The 27,402-nt window shown below is 41.3% G+C and overlaps 3 protein-coding genes across 4 annotated transcripts; 1 reads left to right on the top strand and 2 right to left on the bottom strand.

Annotated features, from left to right (window-relative positions):
• Positions 1 to 1,608: 1,608 nt before the first annotated feature.
• On the top strand, positions 1,609 to 6,994 carry LOC311264546 (PRELI domain containing protein 3B-like). 2 transcript variants are annotated; one of them, XM_084365495.1, is made up of 6 exons: positions 1,609 to 1,747; positions 3,098 to 3,266; positions 3,659 to 3,748; positions 4,653 to 4,723; positions 5,049 to 5,151; positions 5,254 to 6,994. In XM_084365495.1, exons 1-6 carry the CDS (start codon positions 1,716 to 1,718, stop codon positions 5,368 to 5,370), a joined length of 582 nt encoding a protein of 193 aa, XP_084221621.1. In that variant the 5' UTR covers positions 1,609 to 1,715; the 3' UTR covers positions 5,371 to 6,994. The 2 variants fall into 2 exon arrangements, with proteins under 2 accessions (XP_084221621.1, XP_084221622.1); XM_084365496.1 differs by lacking the exon at positions 1,609 to 1,747 and adding an exon at positions 2,107 to 2,201.
• A 659-nt stretch (positions 6,995 to 7,653) lies between these two features.
• Positions 7,654 to 16,737, bottom strand: bpifcl (BPI fold containing family C, like). The gene is made up of 16 exons (XM_084366392.1): positions 16,649 to 16,737; positions 16,442 to 16,556; positions 16,154 to 16,268; positions 15,830 to 15,961; positions 13,653 to 13,808; positions 13,506 to 13,569; positions 13,341 to 13,401; positions 13,078 to 13,169; positions 12,684 to 12,860; positions 12,468 to 12,527; positions 9,315 to 9,482; positions 8,893 to 8,960; positions 8,765 to 8,807; positions 8,604 to 8,664; positions 8,089 to 8,165; positions 7,654 to 7,965 (listed from the first exon to the last, which is right to left on the bottom strand). The coding sequence occupies exons 2-16, from the start codon at positions 16,539 to 16,541 to the stop codon at positions 7,918 to 7,920; spliced, it is 1,422 nt and encodes a 473-aa protein (XP_084222518.1). The 5' UTR covers positions 16,542 to 16,556; positions 16,649 to 16,737; the 3' UTR covers positions 7,654 to 7,917.
• A 780-nt stretch (positions 16,738 to 17,517) lies between these two features.
• On the bottom strand, positions 17,518 to 21,206 carry LOC311265397 (vesicular inhibitory amino acid transporter-like). Its single transcript, XM_084367010.1, has 2 exons — positions 20,368 to 21,206; positions 17,518 to 19,575 (listed from the first exon to the last, which is right to left on the bottom strand). Exons 1-2 carry the CDS (start codon positions 20,746 to 20,748, stop codon positions 18,388 to 18,390), a joined length of 1,569 nt encoding a protein of 522 aa, XP_084223136.1. The 5' UTR covers positions 20,749 to 21,206; the 3' UTR covers positions 17,518 to 18,387.
• Between the last annotated feature and the right edge of the window lie 6,196 nt (positions 21,207 to 27,402).

Genomic DNA, 27,402 nt, shown 5'->3' with positions numbered 1-27,402 from the left:
CTGTAGTGTGCACAACTGTGGTTCACAATTCTGCTGTACTTTTGCCTTAATAGATGTCATAGATGTGTAACCTTGTAGTATAACCATCTCAATGCTCTGAGTCCTTCTTCCACCAGTCTGTGACTGAAATGAACACCTGCCCACTGTCACCAGTCAATGTCATACCTGCCTCTCCTTGAAATACAGACTGTCAGGGGCCATGATGCATCTATGTGCAGATAATTATTGTATATGCAGTTCTGTGCTAGTGATTTAAAAAATATCTGACAAACTTACATGCCGCTGTTTTAGGTTTGACGACTTTGACGCTAGCCTCTGCGGCCTTCAGTGCCTCGGATTTGAACTCCGGCTTCAGCGCAGCCCGCAACGCGCTAGCGCAGATAGAGGAGAAGCGGATGTAGCTGCAGAGAGGACACACTTGTTAGCCGCATGCTAAAGGGCAAGCAATGCTGTCAGGGATCATTCGGGAAGGGCAAAACATAACTGCCTCGATAATAACAAATAATGTATCCGATGCACTGACACAGACAGAGTCACATCTTGGTAGGTTATTATCTTAACGTTAGCGCCTTAAGTTAACCGCATGGATTTAAAAGCTAGCTATAGCTTTGACAGTAGCTAGCTGTTACGTAGCTCTCTGGGGGACCAAGTAGACGGAATTCCAAAAAAGTATAAAAATGTGCAATTACAATAACAAATCCTTCATCAAAACAACGTTGCTGACATTGGCCAGAAAGCTAACTCTGTGAATATACATGTATTTTTACCTGAGGCCTGCTTGTCTCCAGTATGCGACCATCTTGCCTGTGTTGTGGCTTCAAGGACAGGTCGGATATGTGCGTGATGACGTCTTTGAGAGACGCTGGTCTTTTCCACAACCAATAAGAACAGTGCTTGATCATGATTGACAGCTTTGACGGTCGCTTGTCCCGCCCCCCAGACAGTGCCTCTCTACAGACATCAATTATTAATGAATTTTAAATAAGGTCAAATGAAAACTGTAAGTATAACAATATCCTCCTAATATATTATTATTATTATTATTATTATTATTATTATTATTATTCATAATTGTATTGTATTTTTGGGACTTCTGACTGGAATTTAATGATTTTACTGATGACAATGATTTTCTGGAGGTAGATATCTGACTGGTTTGTTGGTATAACTTCACTTTACAGGTTATGCACAGGCTGTACAGGTGTATTAAATGATTCACCAACAAAAACGGCAGGGTTTGCAGTTATGGTACTTCGTCCTGAGGATGAAATATATGTATTTATTGTCTTTACAGTAGGGGGGAAATATCTCCACTGGTAGTATTTATTGGAAAATTCGATTATATAATTATTACTGCATGATGATAATCATAATCATGTTAGATATGTTGTTATAGTAATAAAGGAGTATCATTGTAACCTTTAATGTTAAAGAACAGAGTTGCATGGATCTTAATGTTTAGTGATAAAACTGCAAACACAGAATAACAGTAACAATGTAGGCAATAACAATACTTGTAAAATAATCGTTGTGGAGTAAAACCAGTAAAAAGTACAGTTATTACTTTGTGCAGTTCCTGTGTCTGCCACCAGGGGGAGTGTCGCCCCCGGGGCTCGATTAAAGGTTGTCTCCTTCAGTCCCTCCTTCCTTCCTAACGTCGGTCACGCTGTCATTAGTCGCCGGCTCCCCGAGCCCTGACAGAAAAGCCTAATAAAATGAAGATCTGGGCGTCAGAGCACATTTTCAAGTGAGTAGTTTTCTTATTCTGATAATGTCTCATACAAACATTTCTGTTCGGTAACTGGTTTCCTTTTGTATAATAAGTTTGTGTGCGGTCTCCATACTGTCCGGGACACAGCTGCTAGCCTCCTTAGCTGCTAAGGTTGCACAAAAGTTAAGTAACTACCACAAACAACCGACAGCTAAGTTACCTAACCGTTTGCCGTTTAACTTAGTTACAGTGTTTAGAAAATGTGAACTGCATTCAACATTATGTTTAACGTTAAAGCTTTTTTATTTTCTATTTTTTTAATATACACTAGCCGTTATTTGTGCTGAACTGCTTTAGCGAGCTAAATTAACGTATAGCTTTTTGCTGTTAGCCTTAAGCTAACTGATGCTGTAGCGTCAGCTGCTTACTCATGTATGTCGTTTTTAATTTGATAGCTCCTTGCAATATGTGAGCTACGAGTTATTAGAAGGTGAGGGTTTTTGTTTGCAGTTCATGTGTTTGGTCTTAATCACGAAGACAAAATCAGCTACTGTATTATGCATTATGTACCGCTATCGTAGACATTACATAACGGTCTGTGTGGCTGTCAGACGAGAGAGCTTGCCATGTAAATGACGATGATACGTCTGTTTTTTCGGTGTATTTTTGCTCACCAGGCAGTAATGAGTGTGTAACAATGGTCAGAACATTTGTGTCCATTTCTACTAGTTTCTAGATTAATCCACGGTGATGATAGTCTGCGCTGTGCGGCGGGGGCGTTCCTCCACCTGCCTGTAAACGGCTGGTCCGTCCGTAAATGAGTCCGCCCTCATATTTTGGTCATTCCTCCATTTTGATTCTGCACCGATGAACATGGCCATTTTTTACTAAATTATTATGTTTCATTTTAAGGCAGAGCAAGTCTGACCATGTTAACGTTTTTCTCATGAATGACTTGACTTGACAAATTACATCAAATGAATGAAGTCAAACATATGTGAGGATTCTGTATATCTGTACATGTTTTGATGAATACCCATTTGCACAACCAGAAGTTTGAAACATTTTTAAGGGGTGTTTGCATGATGCAAATTGCAAAAGAAAGACGTTTTTGAATGTTATGCATCAAGCTTAAGAATGGTGTTCAAAGCAAATTTTTGTTTGCTTGTGTCCAGTATTTTCGGTTACCTACTAAAGTGGTGAAAATGGGCTGAATGACATTGACAATAAAAACTAGATACAAAGCAAATGAGGGTGCTGACACCATTACATATACTATAATGTAAATGTTTCAGAGTTGGCTAACATTGACTGATATTCACCTGCCAGAATGTTAAGTAACCTTTAGGAAGTCGTTGTTTCTAATGTTAATGTTGTTTTTGACAGCCATCCATGGGAGACGGTGACCAAGGCAGCAATGCAGAAGTACCCCAACCCCATGAACCCCGGCGTGTTTGGTGTGGATGTTCTGGACAGAAACGTGGACACAGAGGGACGGTTACACAGCACCAGACTGCTCAGCACAGAGTGGGGGCTCCCGGCAATGGCCAAGTCTGTAAGTTAGATGATAAGAAATGCTTCAAGGGTGCTTTGAGTTTGATTGATGATAGGCTTGTTCGAGGTGAACTGTGCCTCATCCGGAAAGTTGACAAGAGGTCACAAAAATGCTTGCATCTTGTTAAGTCTGATCACGGTTTATTAAAATGTTATCAAACCAATCTATTTAGCTTGTACTAAATCAGCTCTTAGATCAGGAGAGGCAGATATATTGAAGTTCTGTGGTTGAGAGCAACAGAAGCACCCAGAAGCTGTAGCCGCCTTGATCTCAATTTTAATGTTTGCCTGACGTCAGAGCAAGTCATAGATAAACCTAATTAAAATGCACCATTTGACGATCAACGGTTGTTGTGTTTTAAACCGAGCCTGAGTTGTCTCTCTCTTTTCCAGATGATCGGGGTAACAAGAACATGCACTTATGTTCAGGAACATTCAGTGGTGGACCCTAAAGAGAAGACCTTTGAGCTGAAATCTACAAACGTAAGTAGTTCTCATTCTTAATATGTACACTTTCAATAAGAATCGTTGTTGCATGACAGTGTTGTGAAGGAATTATTTTGTGCCACTGTTAATATATATTAAACATGTGATTGATGATGGGAATATTTTATTCATTACAAATTATATCAGCTAACACATCATTACATCTTTGGTGTTTTCTCGTGTACTGTGCGTTTCTCTGGTAAAACAGAATTATTTTTTCTTAATATCCAACCCTAACCCTAACCCTGGAAGAGTTTTGCCAAAGGTCTGTTTTCAGTGACCTAAAACGTGTGTACAAAAGGCCAAAATGCATAGCAAAAGCTACGATTTAAGAAATACCTGTGCATGTGTGGACTTGTCCTACCAGTCTCTAAACCATAGTCTTTTCCTTAGTCAGCCTTGGCACATGATCCGTTCAACGTCATGTCATGTGCTGGTTTGTTAAAACTAGTAGATATTCATCTAACTACACTACACATTTATATGGCAGAGGTTTGACTCATATCATTTGTCTCCTAAGCATACACATGGTCTTCCCCTGAGAGTCATTATCATCAGAAATGTTAAGAGTCATGGCTGCATTTAAATGAACTTCACCACAAATCCAAGGGGGTGTTGAATTAAATTAACTGATGTAGGCGGACACTGTACATGTTAAACACAGATGTAACTCATAATATGAATAATTGCTTCATTCCACTTGGTGGTGGTGTTAAGATTGTCAGTTGCATGTATGTTTTTCCTGTTTTTCCCAGTTTTTTCGAGCACAGCGGATCAGTAGGTCAAATTTATGCACCTGCCTTGACTGTTTTCACTGTTTGTGCTGTTAAATGAAGGGAATAAATGCCTGCTGAGTGACAACATAAATAAAGACAACTGTTATTTTGTTTTATCCATCCAGATCTCCTTCACTAACCTGGTATCTGTGGATGAGAAGTTGACATACAAACCACATCCGCAGGATCCTGAAAAGTAAATGACTCGGTTCTAAATTTTCCTTTATTAACTTCTAATGTCCCCTGCAGTATTACTATTTTTATTATAATTATTATAATTATTATTATTATTATTATTAGTAGTAGTAGTAGTAGTAGTAGTAGTTGTTGTAGTAGTAGTAGTTGGCTTGAGCCTGAAAATTTTGACATGATGTTTAACTGCTAAAATTATTGATGGCTTTGTGGATGGCTTATGTTATCAGAAATGTTTTGTACTTTTAATTGAGAAATGATCAAATTGATAATAAAAAAAAAACAGATTTCACATTTCATGACCTTTATTTCTGTGATTGTGTGTTTAGGACGGTGCTGACGCAGGAGGCTCTGATCAGTGTGAAAGGGATCAGTCTGAGCAGCTACCTCGAGGGCCTCATGGCGAAGACTATCTCTGTCAATGCCGGCAAGGTGACGCTGCCCTTGAAGTCTCCCAGTAACTCCTCATGATGATGGACTTGTACCTGTCTCTACACATTATGTTTCGTAACACTGTTCCTCTGTCTGTATCAGGGTCGGGAGGCAATGGAGTGGGTCATCAGACGGTTAAACACAGAAATCGAGGAGTTGGCAGCGACTGCTCGTGGATCTATACGTGCGCCCATGGCAGCAGCTGTTGCAGACAAATGATCCTGGCCTTCCCCCCGCAGAACCGATGGACCTCTCAGACATTTCCTCTCACCTCACCTGCCAGCACAGCCTAATAACCACAGCCCCATCCTTTGGCCCTATGTATGTTTGTTTGTTTGTGTGTGAACATCACAAGATCTCGCAGTTTGTACCCCCCAGCAGTCTGCGCCGACGAGTATGATACTTAACCGCGGCTGTGGGCAATGACGGGGAGCGTTGAGCTGATGACAGTTTAAAGAACAAACAGGGTTGAATTGGACTGCACTTGAAGCTCATAGGACTTAGTCTTGTGATGTTAAAGCTCTTTTTTAAAATATTCACACTGTGCCTCCACATCACCTCATCAGTTTCCTCCTTTTTGTTTTTCCTTTCTTCATCTTTCACTCTTCATTGCTTCAGCAGACATTGACACTGAAAGTCTACTAATTTATGTATAATTCATACTTGTAAGTGCAGGATGAAGACCAGCAAGGCTTGTTACTTACTGAAAGTCTCAGGGGCCGGGCCTTTTTGTTTGATTTACCTTTGAGTTGATGCGAGTCGGTTTTGCTAAAGATGTCAGCATGGTGAACTGGTCTTCTTCTGGTCACTCTTGGTACAAATGTCTCCATGTCTCAAAGTCTCTCTTGTCTTTATTATTGTTTTCTCTCACTGATGATGTGCTGCAAAGTTAAGTGTTACAGTCTAAGAATGTGCGTACTTGAATGTTTAACTTATTTTCAGCTGCAAAATGAGTGTGCTGTGAACGTTCTCCTGTGTTGCTGGAGGAGCTTTAGAGGGTTACTTTCAGGATTACTGTGTGTGCCAACTTAAATAATTGACCTGGTTTAATACTGAAAAACACTTTCAAAATGTATTAACGATAATGAACAAACCCACTCTGTGCTTCATAATATCTATAGATGACAGTGTTATTTATAGTGTATTTGCATTCGTGAACATTGACGAAGGCTGTTAAATTGCTTGTGGTGTTTTTATACAACAGTTCCTTTTCTTATCCCACAGCAGACTCTCAGGTGCTACATAGTTGACCTTTGTTCAGTTTCCCTGTTTGCTCATAAAGACCAAATTAGGTTGAAGGCCACATAACAACCCTGTAATTCTTATGTTTGTTCTTCCTTTTTCTTTTATTCTTCTCTCTAGAAATTTTAATAAGGACAGTTCTACAAATGAAAGTTTACATGAAAAGGGTTTGTGGCACAATTAAAGCTGCGTTGTTACAATAAGGGAGCTCAGCATCACGTATCTTGCTCTACTGTCATGGTTAAAGTTAAATCTGTAGGTCTTCATATCTGCAACATGTCGGTCTTTGTAACAGCTACTTCCAATTAGCGTCTTTTAAAAATCTTTTTCATAATTAACTGACTGTTGTCACGCAGCGTCCAGCTCGGGATGGTTCTGTTTGTTTTCTGCATAACTGACCGATCAGCCAATCAGTGTCCAGACTGTCTCCTCTCATGAATGAAGTGTCATTTTTTTTGTTCAATGGGGAACATTTTAGGAACAGCGGCTGTAAATAGGCTTATATTTATATTTTGGTGGTGTTACATTCCAAGAATGTGAACAGTCTCAAGAGTGCACACTGAAATGTTTCAAAAATAAAGAGATGTCATTGTTTCAAGAATATGGTGGTGAAATGTCTCGACTTCCACTTTTCTGTCTTCTCCAACACCAAAAACTTACTTAACCTGTCTAGTGCACAAAGAGGGGCACTACGTCTGACTGGTAATATAGCTCTGGATCATTTCTTTATACAATGCTGCTGCCAATGCTTAATTTTAGGGTTTTTTGCCTGCAGTTAAAAGCAGGTAATTGACTCCTGACAAGACTCTCACCTGATATATATAATGTGTATTAGAAACAAAACTCATTTATATTTCACTTAACAACACCACTTAACTGATTCTTAAGTGAAAATGCAAATAAACCATAATATTCATATTCTAAATTCAAATGGATTTAAAAATTGCAGTCTAGATAATTATAATCCTAATCCACACTCATATTGCACATTTTGATTTTAAATGTACATATTTTGAAACTTCTGTACCCTCTGGTGGCAGGTTAAACAATAACAGCTACACATTGAAAGTGATAACAAACCAAAATCTTCATGTGAAGAATCTAAAAGATAAAATAATCACATAAAAATCAAACACAAAGTCATTTATAATCAACTGAACCCCTTTTTTCTCTTTGTGGAAATATGAGCTCAAAATGTAAAAAAGACGGTTCTGATGACAAAACTTTCAGCTACCATTTCTAAATGAATGAGACACAATGTAATTAAAAAATATTTATTTTTTTACATTATTGTGTGAAAAATGATCAGGTTTTAGGCTGTGCACCTCCACTTTATATGCATTTATAAAGTTGATCTGCAGGCATAATCACTGTTGACCTGAGGAGCTCGATTATCTGCGTAGCGAGGCTCATGTAAGTGCTTTTGTCATGTGGTTTCAGACAAATCCAGTTTGTGCAATGGTTTAAAGCTGATGAATTTGAACTGTGATGAAGAGCGTCCATGTTTGATGTTAAACAGGCCGGTCAGTCTGTCTTCAACACCTGAGCATCTGAGGAGACGGCTATAAAGCCCTGTTAGTGAAGGAGTAAAGACAATGGTCAGCCCAGACATTTTTTTCTCTTAATTATTAAAAATTTCCTCAAAAAGCCAAACATCAACCGAACATTAATGCATGTTCTTTAACTAAAACTGACCTTATCCACCTCCAGAACTGTGTTGACCAGCTCTGCATGTTTCATTCTGGGTAAACTGACACCTTTACCCAGCATCTCTGAAACAGAAAAGTCCAGGTCAACACAAAGAAGATTTACAGTGCACATTGTAAAGTATTTTCTACCCTCCAGTTTGTTGAATCTGTGAATCTTTGCATCCTTCTGTGTTGTTTTAGTTTATTTAGGTGAAGATAACAGCATTTAGTTGCTTTTCTTTTTCCAGAGAGAAAGTCTCAAAGATGGAATAATAATTTCCTACACTGCCAGTTTTTGTCCAAATAATCTCACGCAAATCAGAGAGAAAAGAAACAAAATAAGGATTTCATATAGTTTTGGAGCAACAGCAAACAGATTTGATGTGATTTAGTATAAGCCTTTACTCTTTCACCTTCGTCCCTTACAGTGGAGTTTTAATAATTTTAACAGAGCACTGGCTAATACTCAAGTAGAAGTCATGAAGTGAGAAGTGAACACAAAAAGATGTAACTAAGACTCACGGTTCACTTGTGGCATGACGAAGCTCGATCCCCTCCATAAAACACTTTGGATAGCATCAGTCTGCAAATAGAAACAGCATGTGTTCTTCAGTCTTTGGTTGTTTATGCATAAGGCAGCCTGTGATCAACAGAGAATATGATGCAGTCTTTGTGTCATGTACCTTAAAGGTTCCCACTTCACTCGATGCCAGCGTCACTGTGAGGCTGTTTGAAAAGAAGCAGTGTGATTACTTTCAGTCTGTGACCTCAGGTGGCTCAGGTGTGTGTTTTTAAACATGGTGATGCTCACTTGTTCAGTGCCATGGAGGCCTTCACTTTGCCGTCAGCAATCCACACTTTACCGCTGAATAGTGAGTCCTGAAAGAAAGAGGTTTGAATTTACAGCTGCGGTCAGTGATTATCTTTATTGTGATAAATATGTCAGATGTTTTTTTTCTTGTTTGGTCTGTGAAAAGGTCAGAAATCTCAGGGAATGTTTAGTATCTTTGTGGGCTAAATGACTCAAACTGTTAATCAGAATAGTTTTCCATCAGTTTTTTCTTAATTACCTGATTTGATTAATTGAAGAATCCTGTTAGCACTAGTCTAAATGTATCTGTGGACTCAGTGATTTATGTGGATGTACTTAATTATCCACTATGCAACTACTTTAATGCATTGCTGACATGAAGAGTAAATTAAGGAAAGAGGCCGGGAGATGTAAGTACTCACAACATTGAGCTTGAACAGTGGGGTCTGGGTACCATTTGGCTGGATGGCAAAAGCCTTGACGGTGCCCTGGAGGTCCAGATAGACGGCGCCAGGCAGGAATGAAAACAAGGGAACCTCTCTGGCATAAACCTGCAGACTCATCAGCAGACCTGGAAACATCTTAGGAAGCTGCAGAGACAAAGACAGTGGATGGTAAACACTTAATTCTGTGATATTTTGACAACTTTGAGGACATCATGTTTTCATGAAGAGTACAAAATGATTCAACAGTCAAATACTGACTAAAAAAACCAACTAAAAACCTAAACTGAAAACATGAAATGAACGCAGACAAGTAGTTAGAGTCAAGTCACAAGTCCAAGTCCAAGGTGAGTCTCAAGTCCTTTTTTCTGTCAAGTGTGTCAGGTTCTGTATGCTACGTATTTTAACTATCTAAGGATATACTGTTACTGTCATCTGTATCTGTGCTGTTTCTTACAGGAGTTGGCTGAACGCCTGTTAGTGGGACTATAAACAGCCTGCTGAGTGCTTTACTTTCACAGAGACAACCTTTACCCAGTGATACTATTAAGTCAATCAATTAACAGAGAGCTAATCTGTTTAACTGCTACCAGCTTTTCAAATGTGAGGATTTGCTTTTATCTATTTTGTTTCATTGTAAATTAAATAACTATACATTTTGGACAACAGTGGCTCATAGCTAATATCTGTCCTGCTGGACCCCTGTCGAGTTAATCAGACAGTGGTTACGTGTTTGTGCGTGTGTGTGTGTGTGTGTGTGTGTGTGTGTGTGTGTGTGGGAGGGAGGGTTTTTACGAGCAGCAGCATAGCTTCTAAATTTACCATCAGTTCCAGCAGACATATGACTCAGGCTGGATAGACCTGAACTCAGAGTCAGTTAGTCTCTGCTGCTTTCCAAGTATGGATCATTTCAACCCCTTTTGATTTTGAGTATTATATTGTAAACTGTCTTACAATTAGGAAAGTGTGCCATCTAAAAATAAGTTCTATGTTTTAGGTTTTGGCAGAGTTTGTTCTGGGCAGCAGAGTGACAAAAGGTGTGGTGAGGGTGAAGGAAGCTGAGCACATCAGCAGAATTACAGTGTTGGTACCAGGAAATGAGCTAGATTTTAAGACTTTTAGAGAAGAAATATTTCTCTTTTCGCTCAGCTTGGGTTGTTGTCATAAACATTTTTACCTAAAAAGAATATGTTACTTGAAAATATTGTGTTTTGCTCAATCTTCAGGATGTTTTTGTGATCTACAGTGTCAAAGAGGCAGAACTCGTGTCTATTTATAATCTGAAAATTGTTTTTTTAGAAAAAGAGTGGATTTAAATGGTCTTCAACCATAATTTATGCTAAAGATATGATGCATATATATATATATATATCAAAGTTGATTTTTATAACTTAATTATGTTCTTGCTGTAGCACTAATAGTAGATTTAAAAAAATGTAAAAAACACCTCTGTTTGTAGAAAAGGTCTGACACCACGTCAGAGAGTGACCGGTCCAGGGATTCACCTCCAAATATTAAAGAACACACTATCAAGTAAGACGTCAAAAAGTGCCTCTAGACATTTCATATTAGTTGTTTGTTCGAGGTCAGACAAACTGTGCTTCCCCTGGGAGTATTTTTAAATGGTGACGTAGTGATGCCAAGGATCTGAGATACTGTAAGTTTGGACTATTGCCCTAATTTATGCTTTTAAGAACTGATTGATACTCACTTGATTAACTTAATCAAGCTTAGAGATAGAAAGTGGCTTGAACAACACCATTTCCTGTATGTAGTAATAGTAATTTTGTAATTTACTTTCAAATGTCTTAGTATCATGTTGGGAGGGACAACACAACCAAAGTAAGGACCTGCTCTGCAACCAACGATTGAAGCATCATCTCAAATGTATGCTTTTTTTCCCAACATCAAACTTAAATCAACCTATAATCTCAGGCTTAACGTAGCACATAGTTCATTGGGAACTGATGGTAATAGAAAATTAGGAAAATTGCAGTTTTCTCAAACTGCTCAAATGTTTTAGTTAGTTTTAATTTAGGGATTGTCTGTTACACATTATAAACTGCTGCTGGTCACTTCATACACATTTCATCAGTCAAATCATTCTGTTCAGTTTGAGTTTCTCATTAAATGAATCTCCATGTATCCCCTCAGGCTTCATCTCCAGACAAATGCAGTGAAGCAGCTCTGGAGACACTAATCCCAGTGGCAGTCTGGTCCTCAGTGGTGGCAACAGTAATGTATTTTGGCTGGAATCTTTTTTTCAGCGGTACTACACTTAATAAAGACTTTAACATATTACTGCTCAACACTTATAAATGTTTGCTAATTTGGTAAACTTTTCTTTTTCAGGGCTGTTGGTGAAAGAAGAGCGGTGCAGGAGTGAAAACTCGCAATCGATTGCAGTTGATGAACCGCTGAGTTCAACCATGAAAGAACTAAAACAGGAACTGGAAACTCAGGTTCAAGCAGAAATGCAAGCATGGGGAAATCCGAGCCTTATGTCTGTTCTCAAGTTCTCCTTTCTAGAATCGATAGCTATTGTAGTGTTTGTATTGTTGTATGTGAAGGAGAACCTGGGGCGGCTGTGGCTCAGGAGGTAGAGCTACAGCGCCGTCCAGTAATCGGAAAGGTCACAGGCTCAAACCTGGCTCCCTCAGCTGCATGTCGAAGCATCCTTGAGCAAGATACTGAACCCAAAATTGCTGCTGATAAGCAGGCTGCCACCTTGCATGGCAGCTTCTGCCATCAGTGTATGAACGTGTGTGTGAATGAATGAATGTGACAAGTGTTGTAAAGCACTTTGAGCTGTCAGTAGACTGGAATAGAGCTACATAAAGTCCATCTTACCAAGAACCTCGGAAATGTAGTACACTAGAAAATGATATGATATCCATGGTTGTGTTGTCTGTTTTTCTCAGTGCTCTTGAAAAAAAATGTCCAAAAGAGAGCATGACGTAAAGAAAAATTAGGTCCCCTGTCTAAAGTTTCAACCTTTACACTTGCACAGGGAGACACTTTTTCCTTTTGGTCTGCAGTAAGCAATCCTAACCCAGGTAATATTTTACATTAATGATGTTTGAAGCCTAGCCTAGGGCTGACATAAAGTTATTCTGAGACAGGGAAACTTACCTGAGGAACGTACGGCCCCATTAAGCTGGTATTTAGGTGCAGAGGAGAGAATGGAGGTATCTGAGGTGATGAAAAAAACATTTCTTAATCACAAACATGGTTTAGGGAAGCAAGTGACCAAATCTTAACCTAGAGGAGATCACAGATGGATGAAGTGTTCTGATAAAAAATTCATGACTTCAAACCAAACTGTCTTTTCAGGTATACTGTACTTACCATGCTGTCATTGATGAGGACCTGAAGCGCTCCAGCTGAGTAGTATCCATATGAGGCAGAGTTCAGGGTGAATTCAGACAGGCCCACTGACAACATGTAGCCCGGCTGCTTAGGCAATGTGAAAGGTTTGGCCCCAAAGGGAGGCTCTGAAGGAGTTTTGATACTGTAAAACTCTCCCTTTAATTAAAGAAGAGCACATTGTTAATTACAACTGTTCATTACGTTTTGTTTATATTTCTTTTCATGGCCCTTAAAAGTCACGTTTACCAGACCATGTTGGACATGGGTATGTGTTTATATTTCTTTTCTCAAAGAAGTGAAAGTGCTGCCAAATCAAGGGACTTCCACAATTGGAAAATAGATCACATGGAAGTACTTCTGTGTGTTTGCTTACCTTAAGACCCAGATTCAGACTTGAAGCATCAACAACAGGTAAGCCGGTGAGAGGGAGGTCAAGAGTAACGACTTGATTCACATCGAAGGAAACTGAACAGAATAGAAATCATTAATTAATTATCAATTTATAAACTTTAATTCTTGACTGTTATTTTGACCCGGCTCAAATTAAAGTCACTTGTGGCCTAAGCGTCAGTGGCTTCAACGTGTACATTTGTTTTGTAATTAGGCTCTTTATGAAGATGTAGCCTGCTGTGGTACCGTTCATGGCCTGTAGGTGTTGCTCCAACATTGCAATGGCTTCCTTCACCTTTGGGCAGATCTACGGAGGAAAGAACAGAGCAAATGTCCTGCAGTGCTCACCACTGAAAACCTTTACATTAGTATTATCTGATGTTCAGATAGGAGAAAGACAGAAACACTCACACTGCTCCTTATTTCACCTGTGATCTGCCCCTTGTAATGATCCACCACTTTCTGGATGAACCATCTATTGACAAATAGAAATAGAGGGCTTATATCTTGACATCAATGTCACCCCTTTTATCTTTCTCTCCCTCTCTTCTACTGTACCTTTGTCCTCCATGGATCTGTATGTCCAGACCTCCCACTTGAGCATCACAGCCAACACAACTGACAGACAGACGGCCGTTGGTGTCATTCCCCAGCTCCACGACAGAGGTCACATCCACATTAAATATAGCCAGGTTGAATGTCCCTTGGTCATGTCTGAAAATTCACAGAACAAACAAAGTCAGTGCACATCGGTGTTGGGGAAACATTTATTTATACAACCTACACCATACACAGCAAGTGTAATAATAGCCTAGCATGTGATCGTATAAGAAATTAATCCTTGATCATCGATCATTGATTTGGAGATACAGGGGGGCTTCCACAGGGGAAAACCAGGATAGATTCACCCATAAATGATAATGCAGGTATTATCTGCTCATGCTGACGAAAAGTCAGCTGAAGTTTTGTAGTCCACAAACATTTCTGGAGCTTCACAGCAAAACAAAGGTGCAGCATTCTCCTTAATAGCTGAAGTAGATGGGGACTTGTGAAAAAAACAACCAAAAAACATAAAAGGGCTCCATACAGCTCGTTCAACGCAATGCAAGTCTCCCGCAGCTCTGAGATCCCGAATTTGAAGAGATAAGATTTACACCCTCAGCACCAGTCGAGCTTATGCACCCACTTCAGACATAGTGTGTGTTAGTGAATATATCAGCTTGAAAAGGGGCATAAAACACATCGTTTCAAATCTATTTGGGATCTCGGGACTAACGGAAACGTGGATTATGCTAGACGAGCTGTATGCAGTCATATTTTGTTTTTTGTCTGTTGTTTTTTTACGTTTTAAAACAAGTCCCCATCTATTTCAGTTCAGGAGAATGCTGCCGCTCTGTTGTGCTGTGAAGCTCCAGACTTTTTTTTTTTGTGAACTGCGACACCGACTTCCCATCAGCATGAGGGTGAGTAGATAATGACTGAATTTTCATTTTTGGGTGAACCTAACCTTTAAAAGCTTGTGGTAGAAGTCAGAATAGGGTGGAGGCATGTTTTGAAAATGTGTTGAGATTCTGTAACTTTTTGTCTATTTATGTCTACATTTTCGTTAAAGCAAAAACTGGTAGTGCAATATATTGTGTAGTAATGCTGATTTTGTACAATGAAAAATGATCATCGCTGGTACACTTCAATTCAAGCATTAACAAAGTTAAGTTAAAGAGCAGGTTTTTCTCTGTACCACAAAGACAGAAAGATTTTCATTTATGACTCCAGACTGCAGACCTCTGCCCCACATCCTCAATGAAATGTTACTTTCACATTCAGTATTAATTGGATTGATGAATGTGCATTTTTTTAGTGCATTTAGTGGCACTATTGCACAACAACTAGTCTTGTGTTACTCCACAAAACTTTTATGTTGTCTTTATCTTGATTTTTAAAATGCAGGCATATTGATCCTTCATAACTGCCTTGTTGGAGGTGATAAACTGCTGATCTCTCTCTATATTGCTAACATTAGCTAACCCATCCAACTAATGCCATTTGTTTCATGATAGTATGACAAGATCTGATTTAAATGCAGCTCATTTATAGTAAAATTGTTTATTATTTTGTAACTTAATGGTCCAGTCTGGATTTAGTGGACTCTACCGATGAGGTAGCAGATTACAACCAATGAAATATCCCTCGTCCTTTAGCTGAAATAACAGCTCAAGAAACATGAAAAGCCCTCTCTAGAGCCAGTGTTTGGTTTGTCCATTGTGGCTACTGTAGAAACATGGTGGTGCAACCTGGTGAATTATAATGCTCATTCTCCGGTAAATGAAATCACAACAGATCCTAGTTCAGGTGATTATACACTGATGAAAACATAATTATGAATATTATATTCTATTTCTGCAAATAGATCCTCCTGAATCCTGCACGCTGAACCTTTAAAGGCTGACATCAAAGTCAATTCAATTTCTACAATGAGGATGATGTCCCATACTTCCTTTTCTAACAGACCTCAGATGAACTACGAACACATAGGCTCTTGAATGATAACCTTAATCTCACTTCCTCATTAAGTCTTTACTGTACATTTCTATTCCATCATTTCAAGCTGGAGTGTGTGGCTTATACACTTAAATTGTAAGATTTATTCTTTCATATTAGCATCACTACAAACCCTGACTGAGCAGCTGTGGGGTTCGAGGAGTTTACAAGGAGGGCAGAGATTAGGGAAGACTCACATGAGGCCATAGCGTGTCATCCACCCGCCGGTTAGTGCGACACTGAGGCCTGAGACGGATGTCTTGAATCCTGTGGCGTTCTGATAGAACTCGACAGACGGCTCAGGAAAGTCGCACTTTGTTATGGTGATGCTAGTGCACATGAGGAGAGCAGAGACAGGTGTAAACAGGTGTGAGGACGCAGATCTGAGTAATGTAGATTTTCAGTTCAAATTCATCACATTCATTCATTTTCACCAAGTTTGATCGTGAAGAGGTCATCTTAACCTTGGATATGAACTTGAAGTGAAAAGACACCTCAATATTCAAGAAGTGTAATCCTACCCTGTCAGTGTGTAGCCTATGCTGCCAAAGATGCCGATGCTGTGTTTACCGCTGATGTCAGGGAGAGTTACAGCCGCCAAAATATCCTGAATCCATCCTGCACCTACATGCTTTCCTATGACAGACAGCACACACATGAAGTTTTATAAGATTGTTGTAAATGAAACATGTCTCACAATGTGTTTGTCTTTATGAAAAGACTCAATCAATTGTTATTAATTGTTAAAGTCTCATTTTGTGTTTGAATGAACTTAATTGAGTGAATTACACCACCTCACATTGCCTTACCGTACTGAAGTCCTTTGTTGTTCAGAATGACTTGTACTGCAGGATTTTCTCCAGAGGTCAAAGACAGGAGCATGAGCCCCACTATCACGGCTGGAAGCATTTTTCCTGGGGCCCCCTGTGGTGTAAGCAATAGCTTTACTGAAACATCAATCTAAAATCAAACATGTTACTCAAAATGAAGCTCTTTAATTACATAATGTTGCATACCTGAAATGAAAAGTGCCAAGTTGAAAGTCAGCTCCTGGCGCGTGTTGAACAAACCTCTTCACTGTGTCTCTGCCGCTGAGTTGCTGGATATACTGCAGCTTTTGCTTCCTGTATCACTGAGAAGTGAAACTCAGTGACAGCTGACAGCATCATGGGAGAGACTGGTGTGTTGGTTTGGGTTTGTCTGAGGAAGAGGAAGCTACTTTTTGATTCTGCTCTGTCTGCGGTAACCAAATAATTAGTAGAGGTTAAATGGGTTAAATCACAATCAGTTTTGTGGGAGCCAAAGTGTTAGATATGAATAAAGTGCATCTGATCAGAAATAATTTAAAAATCTTGAATAAAGACTTGTCAGGGTCCACTTACATGCACAAGGAAGTGAAAGTATGTGCTTTTATGTTGCCTTTTAAGGTAAGCAACAATCAGCTTTGAATTAAAGACAGTGGTGTGAGATATAGACTTAAAATAATCTACTGTCAACCACTTCCTGTTTTCTTCTCTGAATTCACACATGTGATGTCTTTGAGGTGGCACGCTGACCTCTGTTGTCGATGTCAACAGTGCCAGGTTATCACACAGTCTGCCACAAGCTGCTTCTGAGGCCTCTGCATCTGATCAAGAATCATTTAATGTGGCTGCATGCACCTTGAGGCAAATGTGTGATCTGTAAAAAATGTTTTTAAAACCGACTCGACTTTACTTGAACAATGCAGTTGCTACTTGCTTTGTTTTTTATGAAAGGGGAAGCTTAATCAACTTTCTTTTTTTTAAAAAGAGGAAGTTTAACAGAAGAGTGAGAAACGAAAGACAAAGTCGGAGCAGCGAGGCCCGTCAGTCACCCCTGGCTACATTTCAAGGAAACATTAGAATCACCAGCCATAAAATATTTGATTTATTTATCTCTTAATTCAACAAATACTCTTTGTCTCACACACCATGATTAGTTCCATTAAATCACAATTAACAAGTTCAATAGGAAGAGAATATTATCAGACAGACATATTTTCATATAACACAGTTAGGACCCACTTGCTTGCACTTTGAATTCACTTCATCCAGAATGACACTTGAAACACCAAGAAAACAAACAAGCCAACGAGGACTACTATAGGCATAAGATGGAAAATAAAAACACAAAAACAAACTGAAAATAAAAAATAAGTCTGTTCAAACAACTACACATAAGTTATTCATGGTTTATTATCACCCAAGGGGCCCCATCTGACCTGATGGGTGCCTTGGTCTTATTTTTTTTTCTCTGATGTGGGATTAATGACATATCTAGCAGCTCAAAAACCAATAATAACATATTCACTCCATTGTTATTCCACATATTTCATTCCCCAGATATAAACACGTACACACTCACAGTTAGACCCATGGCGGACATTTTCACTGGATCTTTGACAACTTTGCATGAAGACTGATACCTGGACAGGCGTGTCAGTGCCCGCATATTTAATCTCCCCCTGTCATGCGGAGGTTGTGTTCCTCTGTCCAGCTCATAAAACATGTTTTCCGGAATGAGTAAACTACTTTACACTATGATTGTAGAGTTTATTATTGCACATTATCACGAAGGCAAAATAAAAAGATGTACATTTCACACAAATAATCCTCCTCATGAGCTCCTATGCCAAGTGGTCAACATGATGATTGATAAGGTCTGCGTCATGACAACCTGCCGGAGTGCGGCATTTAAGGACATCGCCACTCAGTAAAGGTCATCTCTGAAGCTCTCAGTCATGGATATTGTACCTGAACGCCTCTATGAGCCCTTCAATCGAGTGAATGAAGCCAGATATGGCGCATATGCCTCCAATAACAAAAATGGCAACGTCGAAGAAGACGTGGTGCCACAGGAGATTCCTCCACTGGAGCTTCAGGTGGAAGAGGCTCGGCAAGAGGAAGCACAGGCCTGCGCCGGTGAGGCTCCCAGTCAGACCCATGAGGAGGGCGAAATGCGGGACAAAGACGGCCATGAGCAAGGTGAAGACTACCAGGGTAATTCTCAGGCCCAGACCCCAGGATTTCAGCTGCCCGCCGGGGCCGTAGCAGTCAGGGAAGAGGGCTCTCCCGCCATCCTGGAAAAAGGATTTCTCCAGGACCTCAACTGCAGCAAAGAACGGCAGCGGGTAGGACAACAGCGCCTTGGAGACCAGGAAGAGGTTCACCACAGCCCGGATGGTTGAAGGCAGGTTATCCGTGATGACCTCTTTGGTGGCGTCTGCCCAAGTCAAGTAGGCCACCAGGGCGAAGAGGCCCTTGAGGACGCAGGCCGCGATGTGACTCCACTCCATCATGCAGTGGAACTCGCTGGGCTTCTGCATGTTTCCCTCCAGGGAGGGCAGGAAGATCTGCGAGGTGTAGCTGAACACGATGATGCCGATCGAAATGGGGAATTTCTTCACATCGATGTAAAACTTGACCTTCTCCCAGGCCCACTCGCGCGCCCTGGAGAGGCAGTAGGCGACCACCAGGACGTTGATGACGAAGTGCGCCAGGGTGCACAGCAAGCTGAACTTGGACACGGCCTTCAGGTTCTTCAGGAACGCGCACGGCAGGAGCGCGACCGTGGCCACCACGGACCAAGCCTTCTGGGAGACGGGAAACCCCGGGAAACTGTTGTACATCAGGTTGCCGCTGACCACGACGTACAGGATACACGTCATGACCAGCTCGATGATCTGAGCCACGTTCACAACGTGCCCGCCCAGCGTGGGGAAGCGCGGGGCGCAGCAGGCGTTGGCGATGTCCACGTAGGATTCCCTCACGCGCACCTTGATGCCGTCCTCGTTCTCCTCGTACAGACACGCGATGAGGATCTTGCCGGTGTAGCAGCACACCACGGCCGCGAAGATAATGAGGAAGAGGCCGAGGTAGCCGCCGTGGAGGATGGCGTACGGCAGGCCGAGGACGAACATGCCCTGCGGACAGAGAAGCGCAGTTGAGTGGTAATGGACGAGGCCCACATCGCAGTGACAGGCCGAGCCAGCCCGGGCATGCGACGACTGGCTCACACGGCTCACATCTTACATAATTACAGAGGCAAAAATATATATATTGCGTATTAAAATAACAACGCAACGCAAATTGCGTGATTTATCTCAGCGGGTTCATGTTTGCATCATCAGAATAATCCCCAGTTATTTTCTCGCTCGCCTCGCCCTTGAAAACAGGCCTGTCTGATGCACAGGCTGCAGGCCCACTCCGATTAAAGCATTCAAATGTAACGAATTATAAACGAATTTTTGTAATTCATTTTATTGCAACTTCAATTTGATGGAGCCGCTGATAAGCACGTGGGTGCCATTCAGCCTCAGGGCTATCGAAGTGAGGCAGGCCCTGCCTGCAGCTCCGCTGATAAAAAGATTTGAATAAATACATTTTCAGACCCGGTGGCCGCGACGGATTCACTCACACACCATGAATTAAATGTTACATTGAATCCTGCGTTTAATTCTGATAACATTTAGCTCTCTTTAAATATATTTAAAAGCTCAATCTGTTTTTATTCGACAACACTGGACGCGCGGCCTTATTCTAACCTTGTGTGATCTGATGCGCATCACTGATTCTCATTTTCTCCTTAAAAGAAAAATCTTACATCCTAAAATATGAAAAATCTTCAAGGTGACTTTTTGTCCACTTGCAGGCCTGATCTATGCAGCACATGGTGTCTTAGCTTCACATGCAGGCTGAAAGTGATCACCGTGTACCTGAATGGCGTTGGTGACGTTCCAGCCCGCTTCCCAGGTCGTGATTTTGGGCTTGTCCTCGTCCAGCGAGCCTCCTGTCTTCAGGGACGAGGCCCTCCGGCCGGTGCCGTCTCTCTGGTAGTGGCTGTCTCCATCCAGCTCCCCCTCTCCCTCCGTGTGTCCCCCTTCCTCTTCTCCTTGAAGGACATCCATTTGCATCCCTTGCCTGTAGTCATAATCCAAGTCGTCGCACTCGGCGAAGCCCAGGCCCTCCTCGTCCGTCGCGGCCTGGAAGCCCAGCCGGGCGAACACCCCGCTGACCTTGGCCTGGGATTTGTTGGACACCGTGTGGGCCGCGTTGGTCAGCTTGTTGGTGAGCTTGTGTCGTATTAGATGAGCCATCTTTGTCCGAATAAAACACGATCTTCAGCTGGAAATGATTTTACCGAGTAAAAAGCAGAGACGCAGGTGCATGCAGGGTGATGTATTTGTTTTTGAGCTGCTACTGTAAAGTCATGCCTGTTGCCTCTTCGATGTCGTCGTGAAGTAACGTGAAGACAACCAACCTTCAAACGGCAAGCCTGACCGTTTCACCCAACCCGCTCAAAATCCTCAGCCGCTCTTCTTCACCTGCTCATCCATAGTACTCCCTCCAAAATCACTCCTGGCGTCTGCCTCAGCGAAGAAACGCCCCAGAACAGAGACCAACGCGACAGTATGTCCGCATCTGGCGTTAAAAAAGACAATTTGGCATTTTTTTCCTTCCAGGCAGTTTTGTCAGCAGGGGGTCCTGTTGGAGACAGGAATCAGTGACTGCATCATCCAGAGAGAGGAGAGAGCGAGGAGCGTGCACGTGTCCGCATAGAGAGAGAGAGAGGGGGTGGGAGGGAGAGAGACAGAGAGAGAGAGAGAGAGAGAGAACAAGAGAGAGAGAGAGAGAGAGAGGCTGACTTTATGTCAGTGGCACAGTGATCACTGGATGGTGATCGGGTCATTTGAAGGCAGCAGGATCACAGAATTGTCTGTGACGTGATGAATGAAGGGATCAAACATGTTCACCTGCTCTCGTGCTGCACTCCGCCAACAGGTCGACAAGCTGCCGCCAACAAACAGCAGGCGCCGTGCACGTTCACCGAGCAAACATCTGACAGGCAGCCTGCTTCAGCCTGTAAGAGTGTACCCAATTAAAAACCTATGTTTTTATATTCTTACATTTATATATCTGCGACACCACAGATATAATCAAAGGGTTTTATTCATGGACCGTTCAGATTAATTGTGCAAGAATTATGTTATTTTATTCAAGACACATTTTTACAGTTCTGCCTCTCATGGGTATTTTCTCTAATCTAAAGACACACAAGGCCTCACGATCCACGCGTAGACTTTTATTTTTTAGGAGCGATTAAATTGTGTTTCCATATTGTGCATACATCTTGGCCAACAAAAGAAAAAAACATTAATATTAACGCGTTGAAATGAACGGCACTGTTTACCCAGCTCTGCGTGTTTGAGTCTCTCATCTACGTCTACAGATTTGAACTTTCCAGCTCATTTAACAGCTTGACTCCAGATGAGCGCGCTCAGCAGGCTGAGGGGAGGCAACTCGTTGTTGATGTGATGAACCTCCTGCAGCTGGCCTGCTGCAGAGGACCGACAGCACCACGGACAGCTCCTCCAACACACACACACACACACACACACACACACACACACACACACACACAGAGAGAGAGAGAGAGAGAGAGAGAGAGAGAGAGAGAGAGAGAGAACAGGTCAGACTCAGCCTTCTTTTTTTCTTCCACACAGAATTAAAGAAAAAAGCGCGTCCGCCCTCCATCACACCAAACACTTCGTCTGATATGAATTATTTTTCCTCTCTTTTATACAATATCTGCACAGAGGAACAGATCTCGAGGGGAGGGTTTCTTCTCCACCTCAGCTCTAATCCTCGGGAATACGAAGCACCTCGTCTTCTCCTCCATAATCTGCTGTGACACGGCTGAGCAGAGCTGTCATCGAGTTTTTTGCAGCCTGCTTGCAGAAACGAAGCCCGCTGCGGCAGGAAGGGCTGAGATACCTCTCACGTTTATCAGCTTTAAAAACACACAAAACACGTATAATAATTAAGGATATTTAAAGCAAACAATTTGAGAATTTTTTTCAAGGCTTTTCTTCACGGTGCGGACAGAGCAGAGACTACGTTTCACGTGCTGCATTGAAAGACAAAAAACGTAACACGGACGAGAGGGCTAAATTTAGAAAGCAGCCAGAGGACAGAGAAAGTTCCGCATATTTTCATGCTTGGCTTGGGCTGCATTGCCAGCTGCTATTTGCGTTCAGGCCAATGTAGTGTTTGTTAGTGAGTGTGTGTCATCCATGTCTGGGGGTATGTGCGTGTGTGTGTGTGTGTGTGTGTGTGTGTGTGTGTGTGTGTGTGTGTGTGTGTGTGTGTGAGGCAGTGAGGAAATAGGGAGAGTCCTTGAGGCATCTCTCCCTCCCCCATTACATGCACAATCCCCGGGCCTACGCTGGGACAGAGGATCGGCTGCAAATGTCACACACACACACGCGCGGACACGCAAACGCAAGCACGCAAAAATATAGGCTACATGCGGCCTCACCCTAAATCTGCAAAAAAGAAAAAAAAAACATCTATGGAGAGATGTGAAGGAAAGACACTGCTGCAGGAATGCGGAATAAAAGAAAGTGGATATTGAAATAAAATCGACCGTGTCACAATAAATTCTCTCCAAACTGATGGATGTGTGTCTGAGCTACTTCCTCGTGACAAAATGGATTTCCAGTCTGCCTTTTTTCTTTGAAAGGGCTGTAAGATTGGTTGCTGGGGCGACCAATTTAGCTTCTTAAGGCTACAAAGCGAAGGATTAATTTAGGCTCCGTGTGTGTGTGTGTGTGTGTGTGTGTGTGTGTGTGTGTGTGTGTGTGTGAGACAGCAAGATAGAGACACTCAGAGAGGGGAGTGTATGCTTGCAAGCGCGCCCGGTTCAGTGTGTGTGTGTGTGTGTGTGTGTGTAGGCCTGAGATACGGCGGGGCTTAAAGCCTCGTCTAACAGCCGTGCAGTGCTGACTGGAAGCAATAATCTCTGATAGTTGCCATGGCCACAGTAATTGGACAGGGTGTGTGTGTTGAGATTTTAGAGAAAAGAGATTTTCTCAGAACAGGTTATTTTTTGTTGTGTGTGTGTGTGTGTGTGTGTGTGTGTGTGTGTGTGTGTGTGTGTGAGAGAGAGAGAGAGAGACATAGAGAGAGAGAGACTCGATTGATTGAAGGGGAATTAAAACATTTAAGACAAGCCTAAGCCGTTTTCCTGACTATAATGAGTGAAAACAGAAAAGGCAAAATACAAATACAAATTACAGAGGGTATCAGTCTTGTCTCCACGTCGCGAGAATTTATTTTATGATTTTAAAAAATGCGTTTTTTAAATGCGCATCTGTATTCGGGTAATATAATATATTGATTGGCTTGTGTTTGGAGAAGAGCTAGACTCTGTGAATATTTGCTTTGTATAAGAATGAATTGTAGAAAATTAGGCTACAAGTGAATCAGAGTCGTGACCGCTGAATTATGCTCATGTAATTTCTGCTGATCGCTCGCTGCACATGTCAGCTGAATTTGGTTTCAAAATGCCCTCATTCAGAAAATAAGACTTTTTTTTCACGGAAGACTTTTTGCTTTGTCACAGCTGGAAAATAATAATGTTAAATAATGAAATGAATGATGGCTGGACTCCTCTCATGTGCTGCAGCTTGAGGTTCCTGGCAGTGGCGACTGTAGAGTATGTTGGGGCTCAAGGCAATTTTTTTCAGGCGGCTCCGCTAACCAGCTTTCATGTTATAAATAATCTGACACCAACGAAAAATGTCCAAAATCCTGACCTTTTATTTATTTTCAATGTTAGTAGAATTATCGTATATACATAACGCAAACCAGAACAATTAAAACCTAAATTAATAGGCTACTTAAAAATCATAAACATTCTCAGATTGTTAATAAGACACATTATAAGACCAGCGATCATCAACACATAAAGCACTGATTTTGAGGCAGCAGCTAATACAGTATAAGGCCTTGTTGGATGTTTAAGGTGGTATATAGTTGTCACTGCAAAATGTGCCACTATGACCATCAGGGTCATCTCTTTTTAAATTTCTTTCTTCCCCAAACATTTGCCTGCCTCTCCTGGTGAGCCTCTGTCCTGCTGTCACACTGTAATGACTTGTTGGTAGGACACTTACATAGATCAGAGCCTTCCTTAGTGTTGTTGGTAACACCTGTGCTTGTTAAAAGGGTTAATATCCCTCGTGAACCCATGAACCTCAGTTGTGTATGCAATTAAGGCAAAAATACAGTGAAAAGCCTTTATTTTTTGGCAATAAATGAGACAAGTGCTGTGTCCAAAATCACTCCCTTGTTCATGTTAAGGCTATGCTTCTCCCTAAATAATAGATACAAAATAGTTTACTCACTAATGAGCAATAAATTGATATTTGGATTCTTGCTAATCATTATCATTTTTGCAACTGCTGTAAGGTCGCTCAAAGATATTTTTTTATAAAATGTGGACCGCTGCGTTGTGGGATGGTTAGCACAAAGTGTACATGCATGGATGTGTTATTTAGAACTGGATACCGGATCCAAAGATGGCGCCTTGTCAGTCTAAAGAGAATTGCGCCCAAAGAGTTTCTAGCTGCTGGATTTACTTCCTCGGGATGCTGCCCCCTGTGGCCCCGCCTGTGAGCTCATGCTCAGCCCACAGACTTTACACTGTGATGATGTTACAGATTATTAAATTGCTTTTCTTGGCTTGTGAAAAGTTTTAACTTCATGGATCAAATATGAATGATAGCAGTAATCACAGTTGAACCTTTTTCCTCTCTTACAATGAGGGCCTCAGGATAATTCTTTACTGCAATACCACAAATGGCCACTGAGCAGAATTGGAAGCTAGGCCGAGCGAAGGTGCCTTATCCAGGTTGCAGGCTACATTAAACATCAATGTGTGTGTGCCATGGATTAGCCTGTGTTAGTGTTCCCGCTCTCCTTCATTTATGATGCCATGCCACTTAAGCTTCCCATTGTCTCACTGCACATGCAGTTTACAGCGATAACAATAGCAGATTGTTGAAATTCTTACACATTTTTTGAAACAATAAGGTCTTACAGTATTTTACAGAAATAAACAAAAGAAGGCTCCTATGAAGTGGCGTCTGTCACTAGCAGATTTTGTACGGTGCAGGTAGGTAATTTATGACGATGCTAATGCAACTGGATGTATTTTCCTGTCCTGGATAGTACTTTTTTTTTTTTTTTTAACACAACCTGTTACCTTAGCCAATGTCCATGACTTTGAAAGTATAGTCCATGACTTTGAAAGTAAGGCTAGGTTACCACTGTATGCTAGTTAGCCAAGCTAAAGTTCTCAGGTTTGTAGGTTACATCAGAGGAGTTGAATCCATTCTGAGCCCTTGTTGGTTTTGTAAAGGCTTATAGAAATCACCCTCCAAACTCTTTATTGTAAGTATCACTCTTGTAGATTAGATTATTAGATTATGTGTGTATCAGTTTGGCATGTGTCAAGATCCAAAGCTGGCCATGCCTGTCATGAATAGTAGGTTGTTTTTATTGGAAAATTGCTGTACAAGGCAGGATGTAGAGATCTCAATTAGTTAGTTAGTTAGTCAGAACTCACTAGTCTAATCAGCCAGGGTAATAACGAGGAAAGTAATTACCCTGCTGTCTAAAGAATACAGCTGAATGTGTTGACACTCTACAGACATATGCATCTCATCCAACAAACAAGACAAGAGATTAACCAAATGAAACGCCCACACACCAAACTACATTTGAATATTTGTGTTTTTAGAAACACCCTTCCCACACACACAGTCACATGCACGCACACACTCACACACATACATGAATGCATGAATAGTGACAGGTGCACAAACACATTAATCACTCTATGGCCCAAAAAGATCTGCTGGGCTTACAGGGCCAGAGACTGAAGAGAGCGGTAGTGACAGACTCTGTGTGTGTGTGGGGTGTGCTTTGCTTGGGTGTGCACGTTGTGTTTTTGTATGTGAGGGAAAGAGAAAGAGAGAGAGACAAAGAGAGAGAGAGAGTGTGTGTGTATGTGTACAGTGTGTCTCGAAGAGGAAGTGTGTGTGTGTGTGTGCAGGCGTGACAGGGTGCTGAGGAGAGTCATGGAGGTTGCAGGGGGTTTTGTCCGCAGTGTGGCTCTGATATATCAGAAGTGCTCAGAGTCAGGGTCGTTACATAAACTGGGCTCTCTCTCATTCCTTCACTCACTCACTCACACACACACACACACACACACACACACACAAGGAGCTTTCTTTTTTTCCCTCTTGCCTGTTTTTTAGTGAGTCACTCCCACGTTCACAGATTATTCTTTTATTCACAGTAGTTTTTGCTGCCGATACAAACAGCTGAACAAAGAGAGATTGATTTGTATAGGCAATAGTTAAAAATCATTGTCATTCTAATAAATTATAGCAGAGTTTGTGTTGATAATCCTGAATTAATCATTTCACCGATGTTGCAAGACAGTCCTGCATTGTCATGAGAACAAACAGGAAATGATTCAAGGATGCTGTGATTCATAATCACGCACATAATTGCCACAGGATGACGGATGTTTTCCCCCTCAGAAAGTTCACCAAAAACTGCACATTGTCTCTGAAAATAATTTTCCTGTCTCCACAAAATAGCTTTTAAATGTGTTCTAGAGGTGAGCTTTTGGTTGCTGGATCTAGTCCCTGGAGCTGAGGCTCAACTGTGAGGAAACCACACTGTGAAAATGTGAAAAAGACACTGTAGTAGTAAAAAAGTAAAGCATATATTAGCATACATAATGATACATTATGATAATAATTATTATTATTACAAATATGCAGCATTTTCCACTCATGTCTCTGCTAAATCACATTGCAGTCAGTGGGAACAGACCCAAAAATATAATTAAAATAAATTAAAAAGGCCAAATCTAACAGTAATGACTGACATGA

Source organism: Pagrus pagrus (assembly GCF_965226575.1).
Source record: "Pagrus pagrus genome assembly, chromosome: 11".
NCBI classification, from domain to species: Eukaryota; Metazoa; Chordata; class Actinopteri; order Spariformes; family Sparidae; genus Pagrus; species Pagrus pagrus.
This window is presented reverse-complemented; position numbering and strand designations above follow the sequence as displayed.